The sequence below is a fragment of the Meleagris gallopavo genome, chromosome 6 (genome assembly GCF_000146605.3).
Source record: "Meleagris gallopavo isolate NT-WF06-2002-E0010 breed Aviagen turkey brand Nicholas breeding stock chromosome 6, Turkey_5.1, whole genome shotgun sequence".
In the NCBI taxonomy this organism is placed as follows: Eukaryota; Metazoa; Chordata; class Aves; order Galliformes; family Phasianidae; genus Meleagris; species Meleagris gallopavo.
The window spans coordinates 43276169-43299866 of NC_015016.2; the positions used below are offsets into that span (position 1 = coordinate 43276169).

The window sequence follows — 23698 nt, forward strand, 5'->3', positions numbered from 1 at the left end:
TTTCACAACCTCTTTGGGTAGCCTGTTCCAGTGCTGTGTAACCTCACAGTAAGAAGTTTTTCTTTGTGTTCATATGGGAATTCCCGTGTTCCAGTTTGTGCTCATTGTCCCATATCCTGTTGCTGGGCACCAACAACAGCCTGGCCTGGTCCCTCTTGACACCTATCCTGTAAATATTTATAATCATTAATAAGATGACCTCTCAGCCTTCTCTTCTCCAGGCTGAGCAGCCCCAGGTCTCCCAGCCTTTCCTCTAAAGCGAGTTGCTCCAGGCCCTTCATCATCTTTGTGACCCTCCACTGGACTCTCTCTGGAAATTCCCCATCTTTTTGGAACTGAGGAGTCCAGACCTGGACACAGTACTCCAAATGTGGCCCCACCAGGGCAGAGTGGAAAATCACCTCCCTTGATACACTGTTCTTAATGCACCATTGGCCTCCTTGGCTGTAAGGGCACACTGCTGGCTCATGGCCAACCTGCCATACACCAGGACACCCAGATCCTTGTCTACACAGCTTCTTTTCAGCAGGCCAGCCCCTAGCCTGTACTGATGTGTGTGGTTGTTCCTCCCCAGGTGAGGATCCAGCATATTAAAAATATAAATAAACAAGCCTCAAAAATCACAAGTGAAAATATTTTTCCCTTTGAATTTTCAAGTTGATAGCATGTATGTCCTGCTTATTTGGGTGTGCTTTGAAGCTGGTTCCAGCAAGTATGTCCTGCTTGCTGGGCTTAGAAGTGTGCTTCCAGAAGCAGCCAAGCTCTTTGTGATTAAAGGGCTCCCACTGATTTTACATAGTAGGTCTCCCTGTATTTCACATGATCCATTCTATTCTAGCAGCTTTGTTTTATGGACCTCTTAAAGTGACAGGTAAAGTCCATTAGCTGCAAAATGAACTGACAGTATCTCTGGAAACTGCATCTGAAAGATCACATTTCTGGAATATAGAAGCTGGGGACTTGCAGGCATTTCTGGCCACTTTTCTTTCTTAAGAGGAATTGAAATCACAGTCTCAGAATAGGAGTATTTCTATACGTAACTTGAAGTTTTTGCTCCATAACCAGCGTAAGGTTCTGCATCGTCCCTACCTATAAAGTAGATCGGTTACTCAATAATTATGTCATGAATGTATCTCAAAGGAAACAAAAAATACCATGTTCAGGGAGAGTCAAAGCCAGAAAAATAGTTGGTTTACATTGGACTATCAATAATAATAAGTAATATTAATCAAAACTTATCTTTGTAGCTGATGCAAGTTCTTCTGGATCCACAATGAGAAGAAATTTAATTTTGTCTTGATTTGAGAGAAAAGTTTGCAAATTTAAACTGCTGATATTGAAATATTTGGGGGGGAGGAATATAAGGCAATAACCTTTTGTGTTGAACTGCAGTTTCCCATCCTGTTTATTACATCACCTTGAAAGGTGATGTTTGTGGTAATGGTTAAAGCAGATATGCTATAGTAGTGTTAGCATACCTTGGTGGGAGGCTTATAAAAGAAGTGTGTACTTTGAATTTGAAATATGGAAGAGGACCTTGTTACCATTGCAAGAGTAATGTTAGTCCAGGAAATACGACTTGCCTTGCCATGAAGGATTAGCTGTTCAGCAGAAAAATTAAGTTCTTGGAATAGGAATGAGTGGAGGAAGGAACAGTTTTTCCCCAAAACAGGGGACCTGTAAATAAACAAATATTTGCACATGCATCCAAGAATGTAGTTCCTGTTGCTGTTTTATGCACAGCTGTGTTGAGACTACCTGGGATTGCTGCCTTTTTCAGAGATTTTTTTTTTTCCTTCGTCTTCCAGATTGAGAAAGACTTTTTTCCAGTCTGTCAACTATGGAATAGTTTTGAGAAATGGAAAAATCCCGTTCTTTGAATCTTAAGTATAGGTGAAGGATTTTTACTGTTGAGTGTAAAATAGGTTTTGTAGTTGTGGTTCTCCTGCTGTTGAACAGGAGTGAGGTACTTCACATAATGGCAGCTACATTAAAAAAAAAAAGCAAGTGTTATATGAAAACTGTAAAGCAAATGCAAATTGAAAGAGAAACGAGAAGGAAGAAGTCTCCCTCTGTTCTTGAGATTGCATTTGAACAGTATTCTGTGTTTGGAAAAATGCAGAGAAAAGAGAATCATTTATATAGATTATTTTCAATGTTATCAATAAGCATGTTATTCTAATGGCATTTTTGATTGAAAATTTACTGGCTGTCCATGGTTATATACAGGGTGACAAGAAGTTCAGAACTATGACTAGATTTTTGTTCCTCTCAGACAACTGAATAACAGTAATTTTAACTTCTTCTGTGTTGCAGCAAATTTCAGATGAAGGTATTGTAAAAATCTGTAGAGGATGCCATAGACTTCAGTCACTGTGTGTTTCGGGCTGTTGCAACCTTACAGATGCTTCTCTCACAGCACTTGGTCTAAACTGCCCAAGGCTGAAGTGAGTATCTCATGAGCATGTTGTACGTTGTGTTGTTACTGACCTGATCTATGAGCTTCACTTCTTCAGATACCAGCTAATATCCATGAGTTTGATTTAGCTCTGCATTACCTTTACAATGAAGTTAGAGGTATCAGCTGAATCTAAACTAAAAGGCTGGTCCTCAGTGTAGCTATGGAACAAATATAGTCTATCATATGTAGGAAAAAGAAGAATAAACATATGACAAATAAACACGTAGATCCTGTAAGTTCAGTTCTTTAGCTGAACATTATGAACCAGGTGAGAAAAAGATAAGGCCTACTACTTTTTTTGTAAGGTGCAAGTGTCTGTAGTTGTGGTACATCTTGTGGTATTTATAGTTTTATGCAATTATTTATATTGCAAAAAATAGGTAAGTTATACCTGAATATTATATGTATAATCAATGAATGTACAGATGTTACAATTATGAAATATACCAGAGAATTTGGCTATGTAGTTATTATACCAAAACAGAATAGATAGAATGCTTACCTGTATTCTGGGCTCACTACGAAACTCCAGAGGATGGATCTCCAGAAGAGATCCTTCCCCACTGGCAGTCAGCCCTTAAATGGGGTCTAGGAGAGGTGCAGCCAGGCTCCACCCCTTCACCTGTGCTCCCAGGGCTGACTCAGTGCTCACCTCAGGTGGTCAATCAGAGCTTCAGGCCGTGATTCAGCAGTTCCCATACAGTACAGATTTTGTTATATATGCGTTCTTATCATGCTCTGTAGTGCCTTTTGGCAATCTTGATCTCTGATATGGAGTATGTTAATGTCTGCAAGCACTGAGGTCTCTGGTGTTTGTGGGATGTGTTTTGGGTAATAAAAGATCAGGAGCTGGTTCTTCTCCAACTTTCTTAGTGCTTTTAATAGCAAGAGTAAGAATCTAACATTGAGAGCAGCGAGTTACACCATGGGGTATTGGTTTTATCTCCATCTTTGCACATTCCTGGTGCTGGGTCTTCCAGTGGGATGGCAGAAGGCAGTGTGCTGGCGTGCAATGTGCTGGTGTGTGGTGTTCCTGTCGCTTGTTGAGTGACAAAAGAGCTTTTGTTACTTCAGAAAACCTTTCCTTGAGACAGCTGAGGAGTGATGATCTCCCTCATGTTACCATTCATAATTACAAGAGCTTCTCCTTGGGGCCAAGTTATCTTTTGACACGCTCAGCTGTGTTCCCTAAGAAAGCTGTGCTGTTATTGAAAGACTTTTCATTTCTCCAGTTCTCTCAGGGAAATAAAAGTCTGAAGCACTATTAATTGTACAGATCTTTCCAGAGGAAGTACAAGCATAGCAAGAATTGTTTTTCTCTAGAAAATAATATCTTCTTAACAGGAAATAGTCACTCCTGTTGGGAAGCCTTTGTTATAAAAGCTGTTGGACCTCGGCTGTGCCATGAGGGGGAAGGTGGCCTCTGTGAAGCAGAACAGCAGAAAGAACAGTTCAGCCTTTGCAGTGTCACTGCAGAGGAGTGTGTGATGGAAGGACAGGTGGAACAGATGGTTTTACAAAATAGGTTGAAAGGGAAGGGGAAATGTAATTGCAGACTCTTTGAGCTGAGTGCACACCCTTTTTCAGGAACAGCCTGCCAGTATGCTGGTTTCTTATCCCCTGCTTCTGTAACCTTCAGAACTTTTCAAGCAGATGTGCTGCAAGTAGAGTCTTCATTGCTGTGCATGCTTAGATGTCATTATTCTCACCCTTTAATGTTGGAAGTGTAATGTGGTTGAGGTCTCAACTAAATGTGGAAAGGAGGAAGAAGGGTAACAAACACGGCATGAATCTTTGTTTGTCTGTTTTGTGATTTTGTGGGTTTGTTGGTTTTCTTTGTTTGCTTTTTCCTTTTGTTTTCCTTTGTCCTAAATGACATCGTAGGTATTCTCAGCAATGCTGACAGCATTATTTTCTTTAAAGGGGTTAGTTTCTTGTTTTTGTTCTGGGCTTTGAGGGTTTAAGCTCTTCGTCCTCTAGTAGGTTGCTGCACAGTGCTTTGCACACAAGCTCTGATACTAAGTGGTGTCTCAGTTCAGTGGCTTCCCAGCTTTGTGCATTTAAATGGCAGGAATTTTAGATAGGGCCTTTACCTGTGTTTTCTTAACTCAGGATATATTCTCCCACACGGTTCTTCTGATAACTCTTGAGAAAACTCACTGAAGAGGTTAAAACTACCTGTAATTATGTACACTGTTTTTCACTAAAAGTTGAGAAGATTTGAGGGTTGCACTTGCTCCTGTTCTATGTCTATTAGAATATTCTGATAAGCTGGATCCAGAGTCTGCCCAGTGCTTTTTAATTGCCAATCAGTGTGAAAAATAGGCATGTACCTTTGCTATTAAGAGCTTTTGAGTTACACACAACAGGCCTCTATCTCAAATACACTTGCTTTCCCCTGTATTAATGTTCTGCTTTACCATTTCCAACTTTTTCAGGATTTTGGAAGCTGCAAGATGTTCACAGCTCACAGATGCTGGTTTTACCCTTTTAGCACGGGTAAGGGTCATTTCAGAAAGTTAGAGCTCACCTTGTTTTCATTGCTGCTGAGCAGCTGTGAGTTGATGTTGTCCTGCTGGGAAGGAATATGAGAAAGAAAAATCAATTAAAGAGTCCATTGGAGGGGCGGGGAGAGGATTAAGATTTATTTTGTTTCTGGACTCCACTTAGAGCTGCAACTAAATCCATTTTGCTAATAGATTCCTTCTTGGGTTTTTTTTTCTGTATTTTTAGTATGTTTAAATTGAATTTATTCTGCTTAGCAGAAGTCTAACATTGTTATACATTCCAGCCAACTTTCCCATATAAAGATACCAAATACCCTTGTCATATTTGCATCCAAAAATATCATCATATAGTAGGTTATTCTGAGCTCCCCTGGAAGCTTCAAAATGCTTTCAGCCGTATGCTGCAAACCGTGAGCACTCGTGCCATGATTTGTGCTGTGGAGAGGTAAGCATATTGACTGTACCAAATGCCTGAAGTTACACTTGTGTTGCTGAAGACAAACACATACTGTGTAAACAGGATTAATTTGCACTACTGGTATTTAGCGTGAATGAAAGTCTTTCCAGCCACAGTGGTTAAACAGAGTGATTTTCTAATCATTCACCACTGCAGCCTGGGGCTTTCAGTAGTCTCTTCAAGCCTGCCTCTGAGAGCTGCAATTAAATGGTACCCTCCTGGGCCTGCTGCTAACAAGGGCTGGGGCTTGGTCTGAGCAGTGTGGCACTGCATGTTCTGCTGTGAGGTCACAAGGTGACATCATTTTCTTGAAATTAGTCATGATCAGATACCAAAAGCACTTAAAATCAAAGAATTGCTCAGGTTGGAAAAGACCTTAAAGATCATCAAGTCCAACCACAACCTAACCATACTACCCAAATTCTAACAACCCTGCACTAAATCATGTCCCTGAGCACCACATCCAGACAGATCTTAAATGTATTCAGGGATGGCGACTCAACCACCTCCCTGGGGAGCCTATTCCAGCGCTTTCTGTAAAGAAGTTTTTCCTGATGTCCAACCTAAACCTCCGCTGGCACAACTTGAAGCCATTTCCCCTCGCCCTGTCACCAGTGAGAAGAGACCAGGGTCACTAAGAATATTGGGAAAATTGCTTGAATTATCACTTAAGAAAAAAGAAGTAATCAATGTGAAGTGCAGCTTTCACCCAGCCTTAAAGTAGACTCTGTTTTAGTATTTTCAGCTAGCAAAACAAATTGTTTTTAAGACTTCATTCTGAAAGTTTAGTGGTAAAGAGAGATGTTTCAGAGACAGCGGTGTCTTCCGGATTATTTTGATGCAGGTTGATGTATGCAGAAGTTGAATTCATCTGCGTGCAGATAAGGCAACTTGAATACAAAGGCTGTAAATGCCAGTGGTACAAGTCCTGCCAAGAGGGGAATGCTGAAAGCAGGGGTGCCTGAGTGCTGATGACAAACAAATCTTGTAGGGCAAGGAGGGCAAACATCACTGATTAAGAGAAAAGGCTGAAAATATAAAGGTTTTGAGAGGGAGATGTTGTATTGCTTTTGTTTTTTAAATTTTTTAACTTTTGTTCTTTGATGGTAGTCAAATAATTGAAGGGATTTAGCTCACAGTTTCCTCTTGAAGGTTGTGCTTTCCCACGTCGCTGGCCTCGTGCATTATCTTACATCTGTATGTTGTTTTATTTCATTTTAGCTGTTTTTGTTTGTTTTAGAATTGCCACGAGCTGGAGAAGATGGACTTGGAAGAATGCGTTTTGGTGAGATTTCATTTTAAAAAGTACTGAGCATGCAGTGTGGGAATGCAGTGCCAATAACAGCATAGAATCACAGAATCGTAGGGGTTGGAAAGGGACCTCTGGGGATCATTGAGTCCACCCCCTGCTGAAGCAGGTTTCCTACAGGAGGTTACACAGGGAAGCATCCAGGCAAGTTCTTTCTGCATGTCTCCTGCATGGAGAAGGAGATTCCACAATCTGTGTGGTCAGCCTGTTCCAGAAACATCAGCACTTCGAAATAAATTTGCTGCAGTTTGTTTTGATTGGGAAGAGAAGTGGGGGGGGTAAGTGCTGTGTTATTGAGAATAAATAGAAGTAATTATGTGGAAATTCTGTACAAGGAAATACGTTATGAGTAACAGCTGATTGGGTGTTTGCCAGAGAAGTGTATGGTGAAGGAAAAAAAACAGCTTTAATCTGTTAAAGGAAGGGATATCTTCCTTGATCGGTGCCCCCACATGCACACACCTCACCACTGATGGCAGCTTACTGTTGTTTGTTGCTTTTTTTTTTTTTACTTCTAGATAACTGACAGCACCTTGATACAACTTTCTATACACTGTCCTAAACTACAAGCATTGGTAAGTGTAACTATTGTTTGTGAGCTTCAACACTTGATATACAACTCTTACAACAAGCCTGTGACATTAAGAACAGATTGCCCACTTTTTAACTACAAAAATTTCCTGGAGTAGTACAGTACTGTACAAAAAAAATGGAAATTTCATAAGTACTTTATAGGAAATGAATGAATAAATGAATTACTACCAAGTATTTAAATTCACTGTTTGATAAAAAAGATTATCAAGTTAGTGAGTAATGACCAGAAAGCTTATATTTTATGGTTAATGTCCTTCATATGTGATTCCTCAATTGAAATAAAACTTTTTATGGGCAATTTGCAGTACCTAGATTCTTTATAGTTGTCCTTGTGTGTTCAGTAATGGTTTTCTGGGGGTGCAAACAGTTGAAGTTGTAGACTGAAGCAAGTCAAATACTGAATAAACAACAGCAAAAAAATCAACTAACTGAAGATAAATCCAAATCCTCTTCTGTAATCAGTTTTGCATGCGTGCAGCTTTTCCCAAGGACTTAAATTGGAGAAGTTTTTTTTGACCTTTGCAAAGAGATCGGGGAGGACTGAGGTGCCTTCAGCAGGGCACTGCTCCCAGTATTGCAAAGAACTGTTTTGTAGGGAGTGGTTGGTTACAGCTTCCTGAACATCAGAACAGTTTCAGGTGATGGGAGTTTGGCTGTCCTCTGGTCAAAGTACCCCATAACAATTAATTACTAGAATGCCCTTGGAGCAGGGCTTCTCTGTTCAGGGTCTGTTGTCTGTTAAGTGTAGATCTTTTACATGCTACTTGGAATGTACCTGTGAGAACATGTATCTTTATAATCTGCTCTTAGATGGGATTAAAGGAAGGCTTGCTGCTTCATTAAGTGAATTGTCTTATGATTGGCTTTTCCAGCTCAGTGTTACTAAGGCAGCAATGTGGGGAGAGATGGCTTTTAAAAGAGAACCTTATTCAGTTTTTGTTGCTGATGGTTTTTATTTTTCCTTGCTCATTGTCCCACCTCCTTTCTGTTCTGTTGTTCTTAAAATTAAACCAAACCCGAGTTGTCAGGAGATGTGGGGTCACTTACATGATCTGTGCTTCTGTGATGGATATGTTTTTGTGTTGTAGTCCCAGCTATCACCAGTACTTGTAGGAGATCTTTTGCACCAGTTCTGCCAGTGCTTTATCAGAGAGATCATAGAAATGAACAATATTCAAGTATTTTGCTTAACCTGCTGCTGCTTGCTAATATCAACTGAGCCCTCTGTTTGTTAGCCCACAGATGGGGACGTGTGGCAGTGGTAAAATGACACCTTTATAGGGGAGTCAGAGAAGCTTACTTTTTCCTTGATGTGTGTATCCTGTGTGTAGCAAGGATGCATACTCAAACCTGTGAATGAACAGGGTGACAATCACAGGGAAAGAAAGCAGATGGCAGATAGCCTACATGAAGTAATCCTGATACTTCAGATTTGAAACCGTGTATTATCAGTGGGTCTGTAAACTGTTGGGTGGCCGTGGCTTAGCATACATTCAGGTGTACTTGCAGTTTAAACAAGTATTTTGAAGTTGAAGAAGACAACTTTGAATTTGTTTCTTGGTGTTCAGAGGCTTAGACTGTGGAAATAAGGGAAAGCACTGTTACATTACAACCAACTGTTACATCTTCACTAATGATTTTTTAATTACTGGACTTGAGAAGTAGTTTCCAATGGATCTGTTTGAGGTTCGTGCACTCAGATTAGTAGAGACTGACTGTGAAGCACTCATGGGTAGACCCAGAGAGGAAAGCTCTGCTTATCATACTGTTTCTTACTGGCACAGTATATTCATGCCATATTTGATTTATACACAATCTTTAGAATGTGTTGTGTTTTTTTTTTTAATGGCTGTATCTCCTTATTCGAAAGATGTCAAGCAAAAATGTTTGGAAATTCCATGTTCCTAACACTTTTTAACAGGTATATGAAGTCAGTTTTGCATATTTGTTTCACAGAGACCTCTGAACTCAGCTGTACATCTTGTATTGCTCTTTCAGCACCAAATACGGTGCCTCAGGAAAGCTGAATTTTATAAGCTGCTTACTTACTGGGATGGAAAACTCTTAATTAGCCATCAGGCTGCTGCTGTGCCAACAGCTCCTGTCTTTCCTTGAAACAGCGGGACTGTTAGAAATGTTCTTTAACCCTGCAGTTGCTGACTGTTTCCAGACTCTGAGCCAGATCTAATGCTCAAGGTTTCCCACATGGAAGTGAATACAGGAGAGAACTTAATTACTTAAAGAGTTAATAGACTCACCGAATGTAAACAAGAGATAAAATGCTTTTTGATAAGGACAAACTTATTATCTCTGTCACCTTTAGGAGACAGCATGCAGCAGTTGTGGCGTTGCTCAGTCACTGCTGGCTGCTCACACTTGGTGAGTGAGTAAAATGGAGTCAGCCAGAGGTGAGGGAAAGAGGACAGCTGCAGAGAGCCATCTCTCATCCTCCTTTCTGGCTACTGGCTCACCCTTCCCCTTTGCAGATCTGTATAAACTTGGTCCTAGTGGCATATATGAAAACTGAATCTATTACAGTAGCTATGAAAGTCACTCCTCGTGTGTTCTTGATCATCCTTTAAAGTCTCCTGCTTCTGACACCCTGGATGTGCTGCTCGGACCTTTTGGTGACCGAGGTATGCAACAATGGATTGCCACTCACAGGAGCTGAGGGCGTTGAGGAGTTGGCCAGAGACACACCTAATTGGGCTCTTAAGCTCTGCGATTTACTTGGAAGCAAAGTTAAAAATTAAGTACAACTCTTCTTCTGTTAATTAAACTGCTGCTTTTGTTACGGTTCTGGGTTTAAACTTCATACTATTTGCAACTTTAACCAGTGGAGTGAGAGACGCTGAAGACAATTGCTGGTGGCTGGACGATTGACTCATTTAGAATTGCGTTGATATTGCTTACCTCTCTGTTTCAGAGCTTATCTCACTGTGAATTGATCACTGATGATGGAATTCTTCATCTGAGCAACAGCACGTGTGGTCACGAGCGGCTGCAAGTACTGGAGCTTGATAACTGCCTGCTCATCACTGACGTGACCCTGGAACACCTGGAGAACTGCCACAACCTGGAGAGAATTGAGCTGTATGACTGCCAGCAAGTTACGCGGGCTGGAATCAAAAGAATCCGAGTAGGTGCTGTGTGGGCCTGTTCTGGAGGGAGCACCCACGTCACTGATACTTCTTGTGATTGTGGGAGTAGTCCTGTAGGTGACCCAGGCAAGGGAGGGCAGGGAAACAGCATCTGAGCTCGTTCTGTTGGGTTCCCATCTGTGTTCCCACAGAACATAGCTTTTCTACATGAGCTGCAGTACTTGCCTGCTTATAATTCTAGAACTTTTTACTGTTGGAACTGTGAATGTTTATATCTGTACAGTGCATACAGATAATATATTTAGGCAGCTGGAATGCAGGAATTATGTGCTGGGAGAAGAGGTTGGGGAGCTTGATGCTTTTTAGCTAGCCAACCTTAACAAGAGCTCATTTTTGGCTATGTTATGCTTGCTTCTTTCCCATTAAAATGCAGACTTCTCATCCACAGGCTCATCGACCTCACGTGAAAGTGCATGCTTACTTTGCTCCAGTAACTCCCCCTCCTTCGGTCGGAGGGAGCGGACAGCGCCTCTGCAGATGCTGTATTATTCTTTGACACAAAGTGCAACCACACAGCGTTTTTTGTTTAGTTTTTTTGTTGTTGTTGAAGAAAAGAACTGGACTGCAAGTCAGTGGAAGGAGTTGGTTTCCTGACTGTTACTATGGTGATGTTTGGTCATCCAGTTTTGTGACGAGAAGAGCATTTTTTTTTCCAGGTAAAAAGTCTTACTGTAATGTTCAGATGTGGATTAAGTTGGTGATGCTTTGGTTTGTGCTAGTGACTCCTTCCTTCTGTTGGCATGAGAACTGAAGTGCTGTGTACGACGCGGGGGTGTTTCAGCATTATGGTATTTGGTGAACGTTCACTAATGTGGAAGTTAGTTTGTATCTGTAAGCACTTCTGTAAGTTGTATTCAGCATGAGCTCTGATGTAAGATGGGGCTCAGGTCAGACACGGGATGAAACTGAACCTGCTGTTCTGTAATATAAGTGGCAGATTAAATATCAGGTTTAAGGACAAATCAGCTTTAGCAAATGTTGACCAAAAATGCAAGGTAGTCATGTGCTCTTCCAGCAAAACAGCTTATACTTCTTCATGATCCAGCACTGCATTTAATGACATTAACAGGACATAATAGGTAATGTCAAAAGTTAAAGATTGTACCTCATGATAACTATATAAATACTCCTCAAATTTTTGAATTTGGTTCAGTTGAACTATCAGTTAGGATAAAGCTTGCCCGTCACTGAAGCACGTTTTATGCCCCATGCCATCAGCTGTTAAAAGGGGTTGGAAATCCATTGGGGTGGAGCTTGTGCACTCTACTGAAATGGGCTGCCACAGCCATCCACGGTGCTTACTGTAATGCCATTACTGTGTCCTCAGTCACCTCCTGGTTTGTAATGGAAGGACGGAGCAGCTCTAGGAAGAGGGATGCACTGCTCGTGCTTTTCTAAGGTGAGGAATGGAAGCAAGTTTAACTTGCAGGAACTGTGATGGAGTGGGGACTTGAGTTCAAGCTGTTTGTCCTTGTGTTGTAGGGATGCAGATGGGCAATAGATCTGTGGGCAGAAATTGAACCAGACCAGTGGTTTTCAAAAGCAGAAAGGCAAACTCTTCACATTTGGGTTATTAAAAGAAGCTGTCAACTTCTGAATAATAATTTAAAAAATTCTGAATTTCTGAACAATAATTTAAAAAATTAAATAATTAAGAAAAGTATTAACTCGAGGCCATGCTTTCATCCTTAGTTTTCCAGTGCTAGAGGATTAGATAGATGAACTTTTTTATATAAAGCAACCTAATTATCTGAGGTAGATAAACTACTCAACAGCTCAGAAAGCTTTTCTGCCTAAGACTGGTTGTGTGTGTTTATGTTTTAAGAGTTTGGGGCCTGCGTGTTTACCAAAATCTAACAGAAATACTGGCTTCATTAATAAAGCCATCCAAGAAGCTCCTACTGGAGCATTCTGGTGTCTTCTCATAAATTTAGAACTACTTTTTAACAGTGATGTGAACATTAAGACCTCAGTGGCTACCAACAACATTACTATCCTGCTTTAGCCATTCAGAGGTGACAGGGATGGTAAATGAAGATCTCAACTTAAAGGATAAAGAACGTGATAGTGTAGTTTTCTTTTCTACTGCAGAATAAGCCCACCAATCAGGGCTCATTTTGCACACTTGTGGAGGAGTGTTGTCACAATCAGACTAAGATTTCCAGTAAGGCACTACTGTAATGGAGAGTTTCAAGCAGATTTTATTCTCCACTGTACCAGGGAAGTCATTGATAACCCCTGTGTCAAAATGTGTTGCCTTTTGTTGGCTCTTTTTTTTTAAGAACGTAATGAACCTTGTAAGTATGTCCACTGCATTAAAGATGTACAAAAACAAATGGAACCTACTCTGGTATAGGACATTTAAATAAACAATCAGCTGATGTCAAATACTGATTGCTTTGGGGTTTTTTCCAATTTAAATTTTCTTTGAGAAACAAGATCAACTACGGAGCTGCTCTGCCTCAGTTATTTACCCTTACAACCGCTCTGTGAGGGGAGGTGGTGCAGTCTCCAACTCTGAACAGAAGTATGTCTAATAACTCTTCAAAAAGAAGACAAATAAAAAGAAAAACATGTTTACAAAATTATTGAAAAACATTTATTATACTTAAATTGAAATGTGTACATCTTATTAAAAAACAAAAGCAATTTGCTGGTGCCATAATTTAATTCCAATTTCAAGTGAGCTGGACAAACTACTATACAACTTTCAATATTCTTTAAAATTAGATGATATTTGGACACTTTCCAATCAATCTTTCATAAAACATTTGGATTTGAATGTGGTTTGAGTTGAAAAGACCATTGTCAGTTCAAGAAAGTAGTAGGATCAAACAATACCCCAAGATGAACAACTTATAGGCAGAAAAGTACAGAAAATTTCATTTTCAGTGCAGAAGAAATAGGAAAGAAACTCTAGCTTTGATGAATTTTAATTTTCAAAATGCTACAGGTTTAAAAAGCTTTTCTGCTAAGCGCTTGAGCCAGGTATGAAAGAGGGAACAAAAAAAAAAAACAAAGTTGCTTTTTTACATGCTGTAGTAGTTGTTTACAGTGAACACTGCAGCATAAAAAGCAAAGTATTGCCAAGCTTTAAGCCAGAGAACAAGGTGGAAACTTCCAAAGGCACAAAATGACAGATTTTGAACCGTCATTCAATACCTTCTGTAGTATTCCCTTCTGAGTACCTAAACAGCTGGAACAACGGTAACGTAGGAGATGCTGTGCCACGTCTTCACAAGAAATAGCCAAAATGCTGAAAAAGCGCATTGCCTGCTTCAGAGTGAAGTGAGAATGTGGTCAGATGAAGGAGGCACTGTACCAGCTTTACAGTATGGATCTGAGGGCAAAGAAAAGTCAACAGAAAAGGTACTACACTCAGCCATAACAGTGCCTCCAGCAAGGGTTCACCTTGCTAAGGAGGCTCCCAGGGTGCGTGTTTAGTGTTCCTTAGGCCAGCTGCTCGGTGGTGTTGAAAGCAACAGCAGCCCCTGGTGCCTGTGGGTTACCTGCCCCTGTGAGTGTAACTGCGTTGAGTCAGAACGATCCACCTCACTGCCAGTGTGTTGCAACCCCACACTTTACAAGCAAAGAGTTAAACTGCAGTGGTGCTCTGCAGAGAACCTAGGAAACTAAACAATAAAGGATGCATAGGCAATTCTTTTCCATTAAGTTTGTTAAAGCAAAACACAATTACTCGGTACCCCATAGGATTTGTATTAATCCCTCCAATAAGGTACTATTAATAATGCAGTTTGCTGCATGCATATATTGCATCTGTCTAGGACTTCTTCAAAGCCCTATTCTGGCATTTACACTTCTTACATACACTCTTATACACAATTTACACAGAAGCTGTTGTGACAGCTTTACTCTCCGAGACCCGACAACCTGATCACTATCAGCTTAACTACTCATCTCCACACAGATTAATATGTGCTCTGCTAACATCAAAAAATAAAACCAGCATAAAGTACAAGCAAGTCACAGACAAACTGGCACAGAAAGGTAAATGCCCTCAAATAAGTTTACATTCATTTCCAACTGGATACAGGTAATAGAGAAGCAACAGTGTTTCACCTCTAGAACCTGTATCTACTGGCCGTAATTTGCCTTATTTCAATGAAGGGCAAGCACCTGTGCTTACATTGTCTTCCATGCCTGTACGTAAGCTGTCATGGCATTATACCTCTCATGAGGACACGTAGCTATGGCAGTGACAAGAAAGTTCACCTATCAAACAGCTCATTAGAAAGGTCATTTTGTGTTTTCAATATGAAACATCTTATACGGTGAAGCTAGATCCTAAGTTTTTGGATGATCTTCATATTAGGCAGGATTTCGTTCAGCACTGGAATATCAGTCGAGCAGTCGTGTGGCATCACTTCAGAATTATGTGGAAGCCTTCACCATTTTCAGCTGAAAGAGAAAGCAGCGTCACTCTTACATAGAGAGAACCATACCTCTCCAGCAACACACCAAACATTGAGGAATGGACCTGGGCTTCACATGCAGAAGGGGTTCATTACTGCTCTGAAACATTACACTCGAAACTGCTTTAAGCAAGACTTGGTGGTGCAATAAACATCCATGTTCTTAACTATTATTACAAGATACTGTACCTTTTATCGTGGTGAATAAGAAACAACTTTCATCCTGAAAGTTTTGAACCATCTAAAAAACAACAAAAAAACATTTTTGAAACCCTCCTGTGTATGTCCAGTGCAGATAATTAATTTCATCACATACTAAAAGCAGTCTTTTTTTTTTTTTTTAAATGAGCAACTGCACATGCTCAGCCAGTGTTGAGATGTGACAAGCATACACCAAATTTTACATTTCAATACCATTTGTCAACCACGTGAGAGCCAGGCAGGAGCCTCTTAGTGGTGGCTGTGCAGAGCAGGTCCCTGGGTGAGCCGTGTACAGCAGTACTTAGACAGTCCCTGTCTTCGGTCATGTTCAAAATAGATGTAAAGCAAGTAATGAATGCAGCCCCTCACAACTGCACAGACCAGTGGTCTTTCTCTCTTTTGTATGCAATTATCTGGATTAAAAATGCTAGGTTGCTTTACCAAACAGACAAAACAGCAACAATGTATTTAAAAAAACTTCAATTTTGCAGAATTTGTAGCTTTTTTTCTGAAGAGTAACATTTCCATTACCTGATCACTAACAAGAATGTGGATGCCAGTGGGACCCTGTCTGTAAACCTGGTTGATCTGATGCAAAGGAATATTAAATGCCAAAGCAAGCTTGCGCGTGACTTCTGAGGCTGCCATTTCTTCTAAGTAGATTGCATGATAAACTGCCAGGAAAAGAAAAAACACGAATAAGCACCAGGCTAACTGGAAAAGGGAAACTGGATGAAAAAAAACCTGACTTTGTTTATATACCCAGCTCCTAGAGGGTTAGAAGCTGAAGTCACCATTCCTCTGCTCCCCCTGGACTCGCTAACCAGCACAAGCTGCCGTGCCTTTTCCTTCAAGGTAAGGCAGGAGCACAGCTCTCTGCCCAGGGGGAGGTCTCTGCTTGCTGACACTGAAGGAAATTCCCACATTTTTCCTTTGTCCTGCACAAGACACGATCAGCATGGGCTTTAATGGCTCTTTGGAGTCACTTGAAGATGACTCTGGAAATAGTTTTGGAGTGCCTCAAAAGATGACAATAATGCTTCTGACTTGTACTGTGACACTGCTGCTTGAAACAGTGGGCTGGCATCTTTTTGGTAAAGAAAAACCTTTTTCATCTTTCTGAACAAGTTTCCTTATCAACAGTGCAGAACTGAGAAAGGGGGGTGAAATACAACATGGCAAACAGTATGACAAAGTATCTACTCATTGGTTTGATGCTGTATTTAGAGCCTTCTCTCTTTACTTAATAGTGCCAGAAGCCCATAGCAGCTCTATGTTTGGACATGCTTCTTCCCCAAACCACAGACTGAAGATAACCAGAACAAAGCACATATCTGACAGGCAGGGCTCTATTTACAGATCCTCCTCCACCTCAGTTCTCTCATGGAACAAACAGAGCTATCAGTACAGCTGCAGCCCAGACAGATGTTAGGATTCCGGTTGGTTGGTTGTGGGCAGGGATGTCTCTTCAGTAAGAAAATGGTAATTTCAAGTAGTAACACTCTCTTAAGATTGATGTGAATTTACAATTAAACATCAGGTTCCCATCTGAGCTGTCTTAGGAAAACAACATTGAAGCCATAAGAGAGTAACACAGTGGCTGACTCTCCTTATCCAAGCTGCACCAGTTTTAGTTTAGCTACACAGAAAATGACGCAAAATGTAAAGGAAATCTAAAGGATGGCTGTGAATTTAAGCCTTTAATTTGCAGCTAGTTTTCCACATGCATCTAGTTAGTGTGTCTTGGCTGTGCCACACAGCACGGCTAATTTGAAAGTCCTTTAATTAATTATCAGTTTAACTACAGTTAGTTTTATCAGTGGACTGAAAAATCAAGGATTCAACCTTGGGAGGTTTTAAGGTCATGCACTGTTAACAGACAAGCCGGGTGCTTTTGAACACACCTTCCTATGGTTTCGCTTCCTATGTTTCAGGAACAGAACTTCATCTTTTCACCATCCTTTCCCCCCCACACCCATCTTGTTTTACATTTCTCAGACAATAACAGCACGCTAAGGGACCCCCTGCTCCATACCATATATTGCACCATTGCTGCTATCACCATTGCCTGCATCTTGTCTTTCCAGTTGTATGCTCCTTACTGGCTCCTGACAGACATAGATTGTTAGACGGGGCCTCACAGACCTGCAAGGCAAACAGACCACATTTACAGAAATGCCTCCCTGCCCTGGAAGGACAAGAAGTCATTTGCCAGAAGTGTGAATTTGTTATGTCAGCAGTAAGCTTGAAATGCTCCTAAAACGGCTCACAGCCGTTGTGAGTACCCACTTCAGTCAGAATCAGGACAGATCAACCAAGAGGCTGTGTTGGCAGCCAACACGTGTAACATCCCAAAGCCTCAGGCTGTTCTTAGCTCACCTACGTGTGCCACTCTGTGCTGTGGCAACAAATCCACACATACAGGAAGCCAGCAGTGCGCAGCCCCACCGGTACCACCTGAGCCCATTGCTGCCCACAGCTCAGCAGGGCTGCTCTGAGGGCATCACAGGAACCTCTATCTGACTGCTGCCAGCCCCGGGACAGCGCTCAGGGCCAATCCAGCTGCTGAATTCTCGCTCCCTGCATCTCCATGTTCTAGGGAGCAATAGAACAAAGTCTGCTCAGCCAGGTGCTCCGTGTTTTACCTGGATTTCAGTGCATTATAGAGCCGAATTCCATCGGCTGGACCACAGATTTGTACCAGATCTTCTCTTGTCAGCTTTAATAAATCAGCACCTGGAGAAACACAAGAGGATTTTACTAAGTTTATTCTTGCATATTTATGGTTTTTTTTTTAGGAGAATTTGTATGTCCATTTAAACCAAGAACAACAAAGACCACTTGCTCCTAGGCACTAGCCAGCACTACGAAGCAATGAGCAGCTTTCCTCATCTTCTAACAACTACAGAGTCTGCAAGACACAATTATAACAGAGACAGATGACAGTTTTATATCCAGACAATGACTAAGACACATGTGTGAGCCTATTTTAGACACATGCAAACACAGCAATGGGATGTGACAGCTTCTCACGTGCAGTAATCCTCACCAAATCATCCCTCATCCGAATCATCCCCACTAACACATCACACCCTCTATGTTCTCAAGTTACTACACCACACCCAGATACAACAGATGCTGGCAAAGGCTGCCATAACTAAAACAGCAAAGTCCAGTCTGTAAGTTGGCAGCCTGCAGAGTGAATCCAGGTCAGTGGGATAGTTCCATACAGGCGCGGGTGTTTTCTTTCTTAAAGTGATGTTGGGAGTAAGTGAGCTGTGAAACCAACTGCTTCCAGAGAATTTACTTTAGAAAAGGAAGCTTCAGTGAAGGATACTGATCAGTTCTAGACACAAAATGGAAGGATATTTCTTAGAAATGGCATGGGTGTCAACAATGGAAGCAGAAGTCTGAAAAATCGGTAGCTGTAATCGATGAGTGGGAGGACAGAAAAAGTTGGCTTTTATTTATGGAAACAATCCACAGACGATCTAGGAATGCACAGATAAAAGCCAGCAAGAAGGATTTGCCATCACTGCCCATAAATACTGCCATAAAAAAACAACTGAAGTAGTACAATAAAAGCTACACTACATCTTTTGCTTCAAAGGAAATCTGTTAGACAGTATTAGGCTGCTGTGAACATATGAAGACCACCTCAAAAAAGAACTGATTTAAAACTTTTCTAAAGATCTTTGTCTAGATAAACTCAGTACTTAATAAGCAAATTTCACATAATAAGTAAGATATGATAAATATTGGTGCCACATCATTTTTACAGAGTAATTTTCCACACAAAACTTGCTCATTAATGCAATAAAAGAGAAGTTAACAATACCTGAGAAATTTGAAAAAAGTCTTGTATAGGTGGAGAACCTATGCTTGAGCAACCACTGCTGCGTTTCCTGGATTGTGGCTGAAGGATGAAGCTGCTATAAGAAACAAAGCTGGACATGAACATTTGTATGTAAAAAACAGAACAAAACAATAGAACAGCAAAAACAACAAAAAAAAGCACTCCCCAAAATATTAAAGCCTCCCTCAGTTAAATGCTTTCCCTCAATTGGTATTAATGCCAAAGCATAAATAAATCAAAGACATGTCTTGGTGCAAATGCAGCCACAATCAGTACCAGGAAGCAAACACTCACGTCTCCAGATCCTTGAGAGGTTCCATCTCCTTGATGATTTGGGGAGGAAGAATTGCTACAGGGGAGAAAAAAAAAAAAGCATTAAGACAAATTAAACAATGCACAGACTGAAACTCAATAAACTTATATCTAAGAGAAAGATCATCACACCCTGATACACCACCATCAAGTTCCTAACCTCTGTATTCCTTATCAACTGGAGGAGCAGCTTTGCCAGCAGTCATGGGAGGATACATGGATGTTTGTCTGTCTTAAAGGGTGACTGCAGAAGAGGCAGTAAAATACGAGGCTTGCAAATGTATACAGACAATATCACTGTGAATTATTCCTTGATCACCCAAGATTAATTGCAATAGCCTATAATCAATGTCTCAGTGGGACATGTTTTTACTAAGACAATTTCTGTTAAAAGGCTCGTGAAGATCTTTTGTGTCTCACAAATTACATGAACTGTGTGAGGGGAAAGCAGAGCGTTCTTAATGAAAAAAGAAGCTGAATAGTTTGTGAACACTGACAGGGACTGAATGCGAACCATTACAAGATTAAATATTTGTTATATGCCAAAGAAGAAAAATTTCCAGTATTCTTTAGCAAGAAAGAGAAATTTTGAAGCAAAAAGAAATTACATTATAAACATGCAATGCAAGCATATGTCAGACTCTCAAATAAATACATACATCAAAACAAAACTCTCATTCCCCAGTGAAATCAGAAAGCAGTAGCAAGCTTCTAGATTAACTCAGAAGGCACTTCTGAATATACCTGATTTACACTTGCTATCTTCAGTGAAGCAACAGAAAAGGAACTTACCTGTCTGGGACACTGTAGGTATTGTGTTGAGCAGAGGTAAAAGTTGGAGCAGGAGTAGGACTATTGTTTACAAATGTCGTAGGAGTATCAGGCCACGGTGAGCACTGAAGGTAAAGAATTCAAACTCAGTTTCTCTTAACAATACATTTTTTACTTTCATGCATAATTCTTTTATTTAGATCCAAGGTGGGGTTTTTTACATATATATATTTTTTTTTTACCTATTCCCTCCATCCCATACATGACATGCAGATACTCCCAGCCAAAGCCAATGTTCCCCTGTTCTCTCTGGAAGACTACACTACTACTACTTACACCTTCACAGTTAACACAACAAAGATATCAGTGGTGGAACTGACAGAGAACCTGCATGGATTACTCTGATTAAAACCAACCAACCCAAAGCCATCTGCTCAGAGAACTTCTTCATCCTTGCATGAATGGGCTGCTTAACAGCAGGTATAAGACAGGTGTTCAGCAGCAGTAAGGAAAAATGTGAAGCTAGATTTCACATTGCTGGTCAGTCTATTCTAGCCACCCTGGCAGCAATTAAATACAACCTGAGTTCTGTTCAATGAAAACTGTTATTAATTGAATAATAACAGTGAATAAGTTAATAGTGCTGTATGTACTGCCTTTCCTAAGTAAGCTGGCATTGTTACACACGAATTTATGCCATCACACGTGTACGATGAGCCAGCTAACCAGCCTTGTCAAAGTCTTTTCTGGCTTATTTTGTAAACTATCGTGATAAAGGCCTTTCAAAATTATACTAGCTTGCAGTGCTTCCAGCATCACTGCAAATTCATCGTTTTAAATAAAAATGATAACCAGATTTGATATGTTATGAGCCAGCATTAGACCAACCAAGCTGCCCGAGATAAAGTAATTTCAGACCGTACCTGTTAGAACAACCAAGATTTCTGATACACACATCATGCACCAGAAATTTCCACAGTTTTATCAGAGCTTTGCATGGGGAGGGGAGTCAGCAATAAATGTGACTTAATGGAAACTTGTTTCAATGATTCTCCCTTAAAAGATCCTTCCACAAGCTGGGGAGAAACCATAAATAAGTGCTATAGTGGCTGTAACCTTCCGTAAAACCATTAACAGCACTTCTGTGCTGGACTCTTCACTTGTCACAGAAAGACAACAAGCTCTATGGCATGGTGCATACAGCCTCAGTTACATGCCACTAGCCTGGAAATCAGGAAATTCTTTGTTTGAGAATTCCTTCAAATCAGTATTTTTACTAGCACTGTGTACACGCTGGCACTGGTCACGCAGTCAAAGCCAACCTCGAGGCTCTGACCAGTGCCAGCCACACAAAGACCTTCAGGCATCAGCCACTTTTCCTCCCATGCTATATATTGCCTGCTGTTGTTCCTACTCAAGCTAAGTTTAAAGTTCACCTCAAAGAATGATGTGCCCCAAAGGCATAATTTTAAACAAAACCTCAACACACTAACATGAGCTGTTTTGCTAAAATATTTTTGAAGCCAAATGCATTTTCCTTAATTTCCTGAGATTCTCTAACTAAAACTTAATGCAATTTTTTTTTTTAATCTGAACACAGTTGCAACCAGTACATCCTTAGCTACTACTCCACTTAAGATTCAGCTCTGCAAGCATTTCCATTCAGGGCCAGAAGAATGCACTGGTGTCAGAGAACAGGCTTTGAACCACTGCCGCCCGTGTTTCTTTCAGTCAAACTCAGCTGAAGTTTTCACAACAAAGCTCTGAGTTTAAAGAAAGAAGCAGATTTGAGGTATTTCAGGAAAAGAAAACCCCAACCAAAAGCAAGTAGCCTTTCTTCTCATGAAAACATACTTCAGTCCTATTCAAAGCCAACAAGCAACAACAGCAGCAGCGCTACGTAACACTGATCCTGCAATGTGGTCATTGGCTCAGTTCTACTCCCTTCTGTCACGTAGGTTGTGCAGGGAAGGGATGAGCATTTGAGCACTGAGATACCTAACTGTGGATGGTCCGAGGTAGAAAAAAAGCCTAGCATGAAAACTAAAAATGGCTTTGGCACACACTCTTCCAGTGTCTTCTAGCAATTAATCCAATCTGCTTACGCTTTCAAAATCACACGATTGTCCCACACTGCATAAACCTATCAGGTCAGAAAAACAGGATTAGACAAAATTCTGGGCATCAAGTCCACAAAGACTCAGCAGGCTGGAGCCTAACATCCCACATGACAACTGTGGACCCTGGGAGCGGATCACAGATAGCAGCCAGACTCCCCTGCTGCTGCAGGCTCTCCCCAGACAGCAGTCAGTGCCACCGCACTGCACTTACAGACATGCAGTTACTCAGCATGGCATTCTGTACATTCTTGAAGCCACAACTGAGCTAACCAAAGGCCATCCGATGATGTTAACACAGAAATCCCTGGCCACTAGACATAAACTTTGAAAAAAGAAAAACGTTGCTCCATCACAAGGATGAACCCAAGTGCGTCAAGGGCCACCAGAGAACAGAAGAAACACTGGTGTTCTATCTTCCTACGTGATGACCAGCAAAAATATACACTGGTTAATTTCTTAGCTCTCAGCACTAACTGCTCTCCATTACTAGCACACCGATGCAATACTTTTGACAAAACCATACTCCAGCAATTATACCTTTATTTCTGAACACTAATTCTTGATAGATAGAAAATTATTCTGGCTTCCAATCTTTAACATCCTTCTGTACGGGGTATGAATGAAGTTGTATACACTTTTGATCAGCAGTTTCATTGAGCTAAAATGGAAGATAGAAAAATCCTTCTTTGCATGTGTTAAAGAATGAATCATAGAATGGCCTGGGTTGAAAAGGACCTCGAAGATCATCTAGTTTCAACCCCCCTGCCATGGGCAGGGTTGCCAACCACCAGAACGTATGACTTTTCTGACATAGGATATGCAGCATTCAAACTCAGAATGTTCTTAACTTTGGAGGAGTTGAAATGACTGAAGCTATTTTAAGTTGCTGTTGAGTATCCTTTTCTCTCCTACTTTTCACCTACTTAAGTATGCCCAAATTCATGCTTTGCAAGGGAGTAAAAAGAAACTTGGCATAGAATTCCATACTGTATTAAATAATAAATTAACACAAAACAAGAGCATGCTCCAAAATGGTCTTACACCAGTATCACCTTTAGACAACAGGGTAGCTATTTCATTATGCAGAGCTTCTTCCAAGAATCTATAAAGGATTCTTGCCCCATGCAGCTGCAGACCCTTTCTTGTCTAAAGTGGAAAACTTCTACTCACACAGAGTCGATTATTCTCAACGTAGCAGAAGTTACTCCCCAAACATAACATACACATGTATTATATATCCTGCACATACACTGCTACTGCTGTATGACTTACAGATGTAAGGAGAAACAAATGTAAGCAATACTGCATGCTTATGTTGCTAAATTGTTTTGCTCCAGCTCCACTTTCTGACCCCTCTACCCTCTAAGTTTCATATTCTACATTTAAATTGCTTACAGAATATATGTAACTTCTGCAGCAATCTTTCATAACCAGAACACAATGCTCCAATTTAAGGTTGATACCTGGAAGTTTTCTAACTTCCATCTGTGCCTTATAGTCAACTCCATCCATTAAA

At 40.7% G+C, this 23698-nt stretch overlaps 2 protein-coding genes across 4 annotated transcripts in view; one reads left to right on the plus strand and one right to left on the minus strand.

Annotated features, from left to right (window-relative positions):
- FBXL2 (F-box and leucine rich repeat protein 2) overlaps positions 1-12883 on the plus strand; it is a 51622-nt gene extending 38739 nt beyond the window's left edge. For 2 of the 3 annotated variants that reach the window (XM_010712987.2, XM_031553977.1), the window contains exons 10-15: positions 2317-2447; positions 4900-4960; positions 6666-6710; positions 7253-7309; positions 10255-10471; positions 10878-12883. In XM_010712987.2, the coding sequence (XP_010711289.1) occupies positions 2317-2447; positions 4900-4960; positions 6666-6710; positions 7253-7309; positions 10255-10471; positions 10878-11083 (717 nt within the window). In that variant the 3' untranslated portion in view covers positions 11084-12883. The remainder of the gene's footprint in view (positions 1-2316; positions 2448-4899; positions 4961-6665; positions 6711-7252; positions 7310-10254; positions 10472-10877) is intronic. The other variant, XM_031553976.1, reaches the window with a different exon arrangement.
- Positions 12884-13406: 523 nt separating this feature from the next.
- Positions 13407-23698, minus strand: part of UBP1 (upstream binding protein 1) — a 36026-nt gene continuing 25734 nt past the window's right edge. The window contains 8 exon segments of the mRNA XM_019616620.2: positions 13407-14908; positions 15112-15163; positions 15655-15797; positions 17159-17268; positions 17769-17859; positions 18962-19055; positions 19274-19328; positions 20084-20187. Coding sequence (XP_019472165.2) covers positions 14871-14908; positions 15112-15163; positions 15655-15797; positions 17159-17268; positions 17769-17859; positions 18962-19055; positions 19274-19328; positions 20084-20187 — 687 coding nt within the window. The 3' untranslated portion in view covers positions 13407-14870.